Source organism: Stegostoma tigrinum, chromosome 16, assembly GCF_030684315.1.
Source record: "Stegostoma tigrinum isolate sSteTig4 chromosome 16, sSteTig4.hap1, whole genome shotgun sequence".
NCBI lineage: Eukaryota > Metazoa > Chordata > Chondrichthyes > Orectolobiformes > Stegostomatidae > Stegostoma > Stegostoma tigrinum.
Genome location: NC_081369.1, coordinates 42,388,381 through 42,401,018, shown reverse-complemented (window position 1 = coordinate 42,401,018; position 12,638 = coordinate 42,388,381). Strand labels below are relative to the sequence as shown.

The following is a 12,638-nucleotide window of genomic DNA, read 5'->3' as shown; positions in this document are numbered from 1 at the left end:
GTTGGCAGATGTGCAGGTGAACATCTGCTTAATATGTTCTTGGGGCCTGGGATGGGGGTGAGGGAGGAGGTGTGGGGGCAAGTGTAGCACTTCCTCCGGTTGCAGGGGAAGGTGCCGGGTTAGTCCAAAGCAAGGGGCTCACGTTTGTCCCCCTCCACCCACACATCAACGAATACCAGTCACATTTGGACATAGAGCAGTTTTTCTGCCGCCTTCGCCTCCACGCTTACTTCTTTAACCGGGACCCTAACCCTCCCTCGACCGACCCCTTCATCCACCTCCAACACAAGTCCTCCTCCTGGACACCACCCCCAGGCCTCCTCCCCTCCCTTGACCTCTTCATCTCCAACTGCCGTCGAGACATTAACTGCCTCAAGCTCTCCACCCCTCTCACCCACTCCAACTTCTCCCCCGGAGAACGGCCAGCCCTCCACTCCAACCCCAACCTCACCGTCAAACCCGCAGACAAGGGAGGCACAGTGGTAGTATGGCACACTGATCTCTACATCGTCGAGGCCAAACGCCAACTCTCCGACACCTCCTCCTACCAACCCCTTGATTGTGACCCCACCCCCGAGCACCAAACCATCATCTCCAATACCATCCATGACCTCATCACCTCAGGGGACCTCCAATCTTATTGTTCCACAAGCCTGCATGGCATGTTTCTATCTCCTTCCCAAAATCAATGGGTCAACCCATTGCCCTGGTCAACCCATTGTCTCAGCCTGTTCCTGCCCCACCGAACGCATCTCCACCTATCTGGACTCCATTTTCTCCCCTTTGGTCCAGGAACTCCCTACCTACATCCGTGACACCACCCACGCCCTCCATCTCCTCCAGGACTTCCAATTCCCTGGCCCCCAACACCTCATTTTTACCATGGACGTCCAGTCCCTATACACCTGTATTCCTCACGCAGATGGCCTCAAGGCCCTCCGCATCTTCCTGTCCCGCAGGCCCGAACAGTTCCCCTCCACCGACGCCGAACTCCTCCTCACCCTCAACAACTTCTCTTACGATTCCTCCCACTTCCTACAGACAAAAGGGGTGGCCATGGGTACCCGCATGGGCCCAAGCTATGCCTGCCTCTTTGTAGGTTACGTGGAACAGTCCCTCTTCCGCACCTACACAGGCCCCAAACCCCACCTCTTCCTCCGTTACATTGATGACTGTATCGGTGCCACCTCTTGCTCTCCAGAGGAGCTCGAACAATTCATCCACTTCACCTTCCACCCCAACCTCAATTTCACCTGGGCCATCTCCAACACATCCCTCACCTTCCTGGACGTCTCAGTCTCCATCTCAGGTAACCAACTAGAAACTGATGTGATAATGGGAACTGCAGATGCTGGAGAATTCAAGATAATAAAATGTGAGGCTGGATGAACACAGCAGGCCCAGCAGCATCTCAGGAGCACAAAAGCTGACAATTCGGGCCTAGGCCCGAAACGTCAGCTTTTGTGCTCCTGAGATGCTGCTGGGCCAGCTGTGTTCATCCAGCCTCACATTTTATCAACTAGAAACTGATGTCCATTTCAAGCCAACCGACTCCCACAGCTACCTAGAATACACCTCCTCCCACCCACACCCCTGCAAAAATTCCATCCCCTATTCCCAATTCCTCCACCTCCGCCGCATCTGCTCCCACGATGAGGCATTCCACTCCCGCACATCCCAGTCCACGTACTTCAAGGACTGCAACTTTTCCCCCAGCAGTGGTCGAGAACGCCCTTGACCGCGTCACCCAAATTTCACGCAACAAATCCTTCACACTCCGCTCCCACCACAACCGCCCCAAGAGGATCCCCCTCGTTCTCTCACACCACCCCACAAACCTCCGGGTACAATGCATCATCCTCCGACACTTCCACCATCTACAATCCAACCCCACCACCCAAGACATTTTTCCATCCCCACCCTTGTCTGCCTTCCGGAGAGACCACTCTCTCCGTGACTCCCTTGTTCGCTCCACACTGCCCTCCAACCCCAACACACCTGGCACCTTCCCCTGCAACCGCAGGGAGTGCTACACTTGCCCCCATACCTCCTCCCTCACCCCCATCCCAGGCCCCAAGATGACTTTCCATATTAAGCAGATGTTCCCCTGCACATCTGCCAATGCGGTGTACTGTATCCATTGTACCCGGTGTGGCTTCCTCTACATTGGGGAAACCAAGCGGAGGACCGCTTTGCAGAACACCTCCGCTCGGTTCGCAATAAACAACTGCACCTCCCAGTAGCGAACCATTTTAACTCCCCCTCCCATTCCTCAGACGACACGTCCATCATGGGCCTCCTGCAGTGCTACAATGATGCCACCCGAAGGTTGCAGGAACAGCAACTCATATTCCGCTTGGGAACCCTGTGCAGCCCAATGGTATCAATGTGGACTTCACCAGCTTCAAAATCTCCCCTTCCCCCACTGCATCCCAAAACCAGCCCAGTTCGTCCCCTCCCCTCCACTGCATCACAAAACCAGCCCAGCTCGTCCCCTCCACCCACTGCATCCCAAAACCAGCCCAGCCTGTCTCCGCCTCCCTAACCTGTTCTTCCTCTCACCCATCCCTTCCTACCCCATCAAGCCGCACCTCCATTTCCTACCTACTAACCTCATCCCACCTCCTTGACCTGTCCGTCTTCCCTGGACTGACCTATCCCCTCCCTACCTCCCCACCTATACTCTGCTCTCGCCTATCTTTTCTCTACATCTTCGGTCCGCCTCTCCCTCCTTCCCTATTTATTCCAGAACCCTCTCCACATTCCCCTCTCTGATGAAGGGTCTAGGCCCGAAACATCAGCTTTTGTGCTCCTGAGATGCTGCTTGGCCTGCTGTGTTCATCCAGCTTCACACTTTGTTATCTTGGATTCTCCAGCATCTGCAGTTCCCATTATCACTCATCTCTAAGCGGAGCTGTTCACCAACACCTGAGCAACAAAATAGAAAACTGGGCAGTTTTCTGCTGTCCACAAAAATCAGGACAAATCCAATCTAACCATTAGTGCCCCATTGGTTTACTCTCAATCATCAGCAAAGTGGCATAAATTGTTGTCAACAGTACAATCAAGGAACACCTATCCATCTATGAGTAATTTCGATTTTGTAGGAACATTAGGTTTTGGGTCTCACTCCAGCACTCCAAACAGACAAAGTACTAAACTCCAGCAATGTAACAGTGACTGCTTGCAACATCAAGGCATGATTTGACAGAGTTCAGCATTTATTTAAACTGAGGATAAAATGCTACTATTTGGACTCTTACATAGCACAAATGAAAATGGTTGTTTTTTTTTGGAAGCCATTAATACCTAATCTCATCATACAAAGAATTTGTCAGGACTGGGGTGTTGGCCCAACAGCATTAAGCAGTTTCATCAGTCACCTTCCCATGATCACCAGGTCACAAGTTTGCTGTTCACTGAAATTGGAACTGACCCCTATACAATCAATTTGTAATAACCCAGGTAATGCAACAGTCAGCACCTACATACAGTCTGACCTAGCCTGGACATTTAAGTAATATTCACAGCACATATGCCAGGCCACCTCCAAGATCATCTTCAACAAAGAGAATGTCTAAGCAACTGCCTTCAACATTCAAAGGCACTACAATCACTGAATCAACAGCTTCCAAAATTCTGTTATCACCACTGACCAGAAAGATACGTTGATGAGTCGCATAAATACAATGGCTACAAAAATAGCTGGAAAGTGTATATCCTATGTTAACACTTGTCTACTGACTCCCACTATCTTCCAACACTTATAAGGTGCAAGTCAAGAAGGAAACAGAATGCTTATTTACCTGGAAAAGAGAAGGGCCAATGGCACTCAAGTAGCTCAACACCAGCCAGGGCAAAATAGGCCATTAGATTCAACGCCATTCACCACGTTAAACACCAAGGCAAGGCAGCTACAAGAAGTTTCATCTACAAGATGAACTGCAGCAACTCCTCAGCAGCACCATCTGAACCTGCACTTTCCATTATCAAGGGGGAACAAGGGCATGATAATACACACGATCATGTCCAAGCTCCTCTCCAACCCATGCAACTTCCCAACATGGAAATATATTACAGTTTATTCATCAACGTTTGTCAAAACCACAGAACCCCCTAGCCAACAGTACTGTACTGCTCCATCACTACAGGAACTGGGCAAGTTCAAGAAACCAACTCAGCACCTTCTCAAGGGCAGGTGAATTGGGCAATAAATGCTAGACTTGTCAGTGATGTCAATGTCTTGAGATTCTTTATTTAGTGAAAACCTGGCAAGATCCAGTGACCCAGGAGTCTGGTCAAAGAAACACACAAGTCGTCAACACAGTCTCATTGTGGTCACTGGGATTTGCTGGTTGGGCCAGCATTTATTATTCATCCCTAGTTATGCTTGAGAAGGAGGAATGAGCTGCCTTCTTGAATCACTGCAGTTCATTCAGTTTAGACATATCCACAATGTTAGTAAAGAGGGAGTTCCATGACTCTGATGCAGCAACACTGATGGAATGGCAATATATTTCCAAGTCAAGATGATGCGTTGCTTGGAGGGAAAATTTACGGTGGAAATGTATATGCTATCCTTGTCCTTCTAGATAGTAGTGGCTGTGGCTTTTGAGGGTGCGATCTAAGAAGCCTTGATGAATATTTGCAATGCTATTGAACACTGGTGGCAGAGAGAGTGAATGCTGATTGACGTGGTGGCAACTTAGCATGCTATTTTGACCTAGATATGTCAAGCTTCTTGAGCATTGTTGGTGTTACGTGCATCCAGACAAGTGGGCAGTGCTTCTTCACACTTGTGACTTGTGCCTTGTCATTAGTGGGGAGACTTGACTTTGTACCAAGTTTCTCCAAGTAAATTTTGGTCAGGCACTTGTGGTTGCATTGGCTGACCTTGCAACACCCGGCTCAGCACCACTCCACTTGTTCTAGATTACACAGATTTATGGACACCAGCTGACCACCTTTGGTTTCCATCTTTTATTTTAAAAATAATCAAAGCAAATTCTTCTGTGTACCATTACATTGACAAGCAGCAGCAGGAGCTTTCTATGGCAAAGTGGCTTTTCCAAAAGTTTGAAAGCGATGAATCATGACTGGCAGGAATACAGGGTGCAGTAGGTAGTTGAACCTAAGTTCATAGAATCACACAGTGCAGAAGAGACCCTTCTGTCCATCGAGTCTGCACCAACATGTGAGAAACACCTGATGTGTAGCCTAATCCCAATTGCCAGCACTTGGCCCATATTATGACATGCCAAGTGCTCATTCAGGTACTTTTAAAGGATGTGAAGCAGTTTGCTTCTAACACCCATTCTGACATCACCAGCCTCTGGGTAATAACTTCTTTCTCACTGCCCCCTGAAAACCTCCTGGCCCTCACCTTGAATCCGTGTTCCCTCATGGCTGATCCTTCAACTAAAGGGAACAGTTGCTTCTTATCCACTCTCCATGCCCTTCATAACCTTGTACATCTCAATCAGATCATCCCATAGTCTTCTCTACTTCAAAAGAAATAACTGAACCTTCTCCAACCTTTCATTACAAATTGCCCATTCCAAGCAGCATTCTAGTGAACCTTCTCTGCACTCCCCCAATGCAATCAAATCCTTCCTGTCATGCGGCAACTAGAACCGAGCATAGTACTCTGGCTGTGGTCTCAATGTTCTATACAACTCCACCAATATTTCCCTGCTTTTGTAATCTATGCCTCAATTGAAAAAGGCGGATGTCTCAAATACCTTCTTCACCACCCTAACATACTCTTCTGCCTTTAGAGATCTATAGACAAACACGCCAAGGTCCCACTGTTCCACAGAACTTTCTGGTGTCTTGTCATTCATTGAATACTTCCTTGTCAAACTACTCCTTTCAAAGAGTATCACGTCACACTTTTCAGGGTTAAATTCCCTCTGCCACTTACTGCCCATTCGACCATCCCGTTTTATATCTTCTTGTAGCACGAGACACTCCACCTCACTGATAACCATCTGATCAATCTTTGTGTGATCTACAAATTTACTAATCCAAACCCCACACAACGTTATTGATATAAATGATGAATAATAGGGAACCCAGCACAGATCCTCGTGGTACAGTTTCCAGTCTCTAAGTCAGCTTCTGTCTCCAACAACTAAACCAGTTTTGAATCCAACCTATCACATCACCCTGTATCCCATGTACATTTGCTTTCCTGACAAGTCTCCTATGCAGAAACTTGTCAAAGGCTTTGCTGAAATCCATATCAACTACATCAACCGTACTATCCTCATATACACATCTTCACAAAAAACTAAATCAAACTTGTTAGGCATGACCTCCTCCTGATGAAGCCCTGCTGATTATCCCAAATCAAGCCATGCCTCATCAGGCGGAAGTATAGTCTGTTCTTCATAATTTTCTCCAATATCTTCCCCAACAGTGACCTCTGGCTTATCTCTAAAACTTTTCTTACCTATCAAAATTACATTAGCTATTCTCTAGTGCTCAGACATCTCCCTTGTGGCCAGAAAGGAATTAAAAATTTGAGTCAGTGGCCCTGCAACGTCCTTCTTGGCCTCCCACATCAGCCCGGGACACAATTCATCCAGAACTGGAGGTATGTCCACTTTTAAGCCTGCCAACACCTCCAATACCTTGTCCTTCCCTATGTCAATTTGCTCGAGCACCTCGCAGTCTCTGTCCTGTATTCAATACCTTCATTCTTATTCTCATTCTTTTGGGTGAAGAGAGGTGTGAAGTACTGGTTCAACACGATCAATGTCCTCTGGTGCCACCCACAGATTGCCCCATGGTCCCTAATGGGCCCCACTCTTTCTGTGGTGGTTATCCTCTTCCCGTTGATATACTTATGGACTATCTTGGAATCTTCTCTATTACCAGCCAGAACTTTCTCATATCTCCTCTTTGCATTCTTAAGCTCCACCCTGCACTTTCTGTACTCTACTAGTGCCTCTGCTGATTTTCTCCCCTTATGCCTGCTAAAACCCTCTCTCTTCCTTCTCATATCCTGAATATCCATATTTTATCCATATGGTTATCCATATTTTTCTGGACTTATTACTCCTTCTCATCGCTCTAGAGGGAACATGATGGGCTTGCACCCTGCCCATTTTGTTTCTGAATGTCCCCAACTACTCTACTGTAAATTTCCCCACTAGTAGCAGTTCACAGTCTACCTTGCCAGATTTTGCCTTACTTTACTAAATCTGGTCTCCCCCAATCCAAATAAATTACAACATGTCTATTTCTTTCTCCATTATAAGCTTTATTTGTACCATGATGAGATCACTATCATTAAAATACTCTCTCATCACAGACTCAACCAACTGCCCAGCTTCAATCCCCAGATTAGGTCCAGAACAGGTCTATACCTTGTTGGACCCTCTACATATTGGCCTAAAAAGTGCTCCTTTTTATATTTCAAGAGATCCACTCTATCCAAGCCCATAACACTATGTCTATCCCAGTTAATGTTGAGAAAGTTGAAATCAGGTACTAAAATTGCCCTTTTGTTATTATTTTTGCACACTACCATAAATGCACTCCTCATCAAGGAAGTCAAGTTATAACATCCCACAGATTGTGAATAGGGTTGCCAACTCTGGCTGAACACAATCATTTTGCACTGTGTATTCCCGATCATAATGGCTCACTTGTGGCAAAAAAAAATTGCTACTTTAACTAGCCATAACCAGTAACAACAAGCTATTTAACCATGAAAGTACTACTCACCGAATTATGTTGAGTAACTGCTCTCTAATAGCAAATATAGGTAGGTATTGTCTTTGTTCAAGAATAGATTTCTTCTTTGCAAATTCACTGCTTGCCACATTCTTGTCCTTCATGTGATCAGCAAACTTCTGATCAATTCTACACATTAACAATATTAGAAAATATATTTCAGAAATTAATGCTGCATTTGTTATCAGATCACGCTGTAGTCTGTAATATAGGGAGAGGCTGAATAGGTTGGGACTATTTTCCCTGGAGCGTTGGAAGCTGAGGGATGGCCTTATGGTGGCATGGAAAGGGTAAATAGACAAGGTCTTTTCCTGGGGGTGGGGGAGTCCAAAATTACACAGCACAGATTTAAGGTGATGGGGGAAAAAAGACTTAAAAGGAATCCAAGGATAACATTTTTTTTCATACAGGGGGTGGTGAGTATACAGAATGAGCGGTCAGAGGAAGTGGTAGAGGCTGGTACAATTACAACATTTAAAAGACACCTGGACTGGTATATGAATAGGAAGGAATTAGAGGGATATGGGCCAAAAGCTGCCAAATTGGATTCTATTTATTTAGGATATCTAGTCAGCATGGGCGACTTGGACCAAGAGGTCTGTTACTGTGCTGTACGTGACTTTGAAAGCTGAATTGTACTGTGCACTGTCTTCAAGTATAACAGAGACAACATACAGCATTTAGGATTTTATCTATTAATGGATGGTGGAGGCAATAAAAATGAAGCATGGGCCTTTTGTGTTACTTTTTTATTTAATTTGCGTGCATAAAGGAGCAAGAGTAAAAACAGGCAAGTGGTGGGCAGAGTTTATTACAATACTATTGCTTTACTTATGACACCTGACTCAAACTGAGATCAGATTGCTTCTTTGGCTTGACTGCAAAATTCAGACAAAGAAAATTTGTCTGGGGAGTCACAACACAGTTCCCAACTAATAAGACAGCCAAACAGCAAAATGAAAGCATTAAAGGTCAGTAATTAATTGGCCTACTTCCCAACCAATACTTAATTCTTCACAATATCAGCAATTTTTATTTGCTGTTTGATTAATTGGTGATTTTTCACTTCAAATGTTTTGAAATATTTTAATAAATTTTAAATACTACATAAATGGAAGTGGTCTCTGTTGTTTGCCACAGGAGACAGCATTAACCCATTTTGAAGCCAATAGTTAAGCACATACCTGTAATCCACATTCCCGTCTTCTCCTATGTCTTGATCCTTCTCTTCTACCTGTTTTATGCCCATAATGTCTCCTAGTTTGGTCCCAGCCAATTCCCAGTGTTTATGCTGAGCCTGTTACAGAAACAGCAGCAAATAAAAATCATATGAATATGAACTTAGCACTTAGACTGGTACTTAGTGCTCTGCCCAGCAACTCTGGGGGCAGGAAACCTCAGAGGCAAATATCCCTCTAGCCCCATTAGTGAGAAGATGTCCAAGCTTCTTGTCTAATCAAAAGATTCAGCACTAAATTCTCAACCCATTTGAAGCTGCCAAACAATCAGGGGTTAGTAGACCTAGGGAGCCAGAAAGCATCATGGAGGCCAAGACTGCACAGCCACAACAGATGGCAATGCTGAGTTACGAAGTCTTTAGGGTGAAGTCACAAGAAGTCAGAATCTCTCCCAAAAGTCAGCCTGGTCATCAGGTTGCCTTGGTTTCCCCATCAGCAAAGTAGGCACGTTTCACACCTTCATGGAACATAAGTGATCAAGTTAGTGGCAGACTAAGGCTTTTAAGTGAGAAGGGAGCAACTATCCTTCCAGAGGCAACTACCAACTTATTTGTCCTGATTGCACTCTTAGTACCGCAAACGTTTTATTAACTGGCACCTATGGGAGTACGAGTGTACTGGTTAATAAAATATTCCGGTCGATCAAAGGTCCACATAATCAATGTAAAAACACACACGAAGTAATAGAAACATATTGCAGGGGATATGCACATCAGTGTTACACTTTATTTACAGCATAACTCACTTAAATAATTACACAACTTTGCCTTAAATGAAAATTAACAGCAGAGAGCCTTCTCACTCACACATCACGGAGATCTTGATGATACAGTAAACATCTGGTATTTCAGGTATACAATTTTTGCCAGTTTATGAAGAGAGCTGGTTCATAAGATGCCAGTTAAAACCAAGTTTATTGTACTAAGGACATAATCAACTGAGCTTTCGTTCATCTCAAACTGTTTTTTTTTGCCTGAAATGGGCTAAACAGATCCTGCTCTTTATTTCACTCAATTGAATACATGCACAATTTAGTTAGCAAATGAACGAGACAACATTCACTTCATCCCAAATTTAACAAATCACATGCTTTCTGGAAGTCCATACAGACAATATCCAGAGCACTTGAGACTGCCTCAAAAATTCAAACCAATTATTGAGACATGACCTATCCTTCCTAATTCCATGTATATTCCTGCCTAAATGCCTAGTGTCTGATCCCTTTTGACAGATGCCAAAACCTCCACAAGACATGCCTGGAATTGCCCAGCTTCCTTTTTTTAAAATTTTTGGTCCAGGCCAATCATTTCAGCCCTAGTACATCTCTGCAGGAGTTTCTCAGGGGCCTGACAAAGGCTCAACCATTTTCAGCTGCTTCAAAGATCTTCCCTCCATCACAGGTCAAAAGTGGGCATGTTTGCTGATAATTGTAGTCCTAAAAGATTAAAGTAGTCTGTGCCCACATTCTGCAATAACTTGACAACATTCCGGGTTGGGCTGTAAATGGCAACTAATAATCAGGACGCACAAATGTCAGACAGTAACCATCTCCATCAAGAAAGATTTTAATTATTCCCTCCATATGCAACAGTACCACCACTGCTGAATCCCACATCATCAGTGAAAATGTTGTTAACATTTACCAGATATTTAACTGGACCAGTCACATACATACAGTGGATACAAGAAACTGAGAATTCTGCAACTGTAACTCACTCTGATTCTCCAGACCCTATCCAAAACTAAAAGCTATAAGTACAAGGAACAGTCTCTCCTTGCCTGGAATAGTGCAACTCAAACAACCCTCAGAAGGGTGGCCACTATATGAGACAAAGCAACACGTGAGTGGTATCTCATTCATTTACTCTATCCCCATTAACATTTACTTAATCTACTTATGGCACACATGAAGGCAGTAGTTCTTACTGCTGTAGCACAGGATAGGGCAGACCCGCAGCACAAATGCCAACAACAACAAAGGGAACTCTCCAAGAGCACTGCCTTGAGCTTCTGGATCCAATTTGTCTGTGTTTTCCAGGCCATAACCTGCACCTCTCTTACTGCTGAGAAATGGAAGAACTGGGTTCACACCCTGTCTTCCATAACTCAGAAAGGGGGAGGAATGCATGCCTGCAATTCAACCCCTCTGAAGCTTCCTGCAACGATGCTTGGGTCCTCCGCAAATTAATTGCTGTATTGGAGGGGTTGTTGAGGACACAACAGCCATCAAAGACAGTCTGCATAAGTGCAGTCCACATTTCTTATCGCCCCTGACCAACTTGGAGGAATGAAAGGGCAGGGATACACCAAGGAGTCCCAGGCAGACTTCCCCTCCATACAAGTGCCCTGACCCCAGAAGAGGGGAACTCCCATAAATGAACCATTCTAGAGGGTCACACCGAGGTGATTAACCAGATCATCTAAGGCAAACTAGGGATGCCCACGAGCATCAAAACTGCACCCTGTGCAGCAAATATGTAAACTGGATGATTAAATATCTGAGGGAAGACCTCAGGCAGGCTAGCCAAGACAAAGTCCTGACTTGGTTTATTAATGGATGCTGCATAACTTTATGAACAGTTTGAACATTTGTTCCAGGAAAGAACTCATACCAGCATCTCTAGTTGTCAGTTGCGGCAGCTCAAAGTGTAGTGTAATGACAACTGTAAGGACACCATTGGCACGGCGTTGGGCCTAGTGCTAGGAATTCCAATTATCCCAAGTGACAAAGTGGGGTTCAGAACCTTTGAAGTCAAAAATAATGGAATTATTTAAAAAAAGGTATTTGGATGGGTTACCATGACACCCTCCCATGTGCTGTGGAGATACAGGGGACATTGATAGGACCACTTTTAAGTAAATACAAACAAACAGGCCATGCCACTATACCCGTAGCCTGTCATCCATGAATTCAGCTCCTCTCATATCTAGTTGTGGTCATGATTGTACTCGCTTTGATATATCTCAAGATATCATAAGACTGCAAGCTGGAAAAGGCAGATATCCCAAGAGATCAGCCACTCAGTCTGAACAATAGTGTACATGCATAGGCTTTAGGGTCAATGTAGGTCCCTGGGTTAGCGCCACTGTCACTTTCATTTGTTCTGAATACTGAACCTCGTCTATGCACTACAGAAGGACAAAGACAGCAGATATAAGGGAGTATCACCACTTCCAAATCCTTCCATTCTGCCCCCGTCCTCATCCCCAAAGTCACCAAATATCCCCACTTGGAACTATAGCCCTGCTCCTTCGCTACTGCTGGGGCGAAATCCTTGATTTCCCTCCCCACCAGCACTGAAATTGTACCTGCACCAAATGGACTGCAGTGATTCAAGAAGGCAACTCTCCACTCCCTTCTCAAGTGCAATTAGGGATGTACAATAATTGGTGGTCTAGTCAGCAAACACCATATCACCTGTACGAATTGAATTAATTTTTAAATAAAATACGTTAGGACTGCTTATCCCACCATTTACCTTCTTACGTTCTTTCTGTTCACGGTGCTTGCGGACTAGCTGGCTTCCTTTCCGGGAGATGATTGCCATATCTGATGTGGCATCTTTCACAGGAATCACTGGCTCTGGCTGCCAGTACAAAAAAATCAAACATTAAAAATTCGGTAATGTACAGAATTATACAACAAAGTCACTTATT

General features: G+C 44.9%; 1 protein-coding gene across 1 annotated transcript in view; it reads right to left on the bottom strand.

Moving 5' to 3' along the window:
- dhx38 (DEAH (Asp-Glu-Ala-His) box polypeptide 38) overlaps nt 1–12,638 on the bottom strand; it is a 144,638-nt gene that overhangs the window by 98,964 nt on the left and 33,036 nt on the right. The window contains exons 10-12 of the mRNA XM_048546464.2: nt 12,461–12,568; nt 8,928–9,040; nt 7,735–7,872 (exon numbers count right to left, since the gene is read on the bottom strand). Coding sequence (XP_048402421.1) covers nt 7,735–7,872; nt 8,928–9,040; nt 12,461–12,568 — 359 coding nt within the window. The remainder of the gene's footprint in view (nt 1–7,734; nt 7,873–8,927; nt 9,041–12,460; nt 12,569–12,638) is intronic.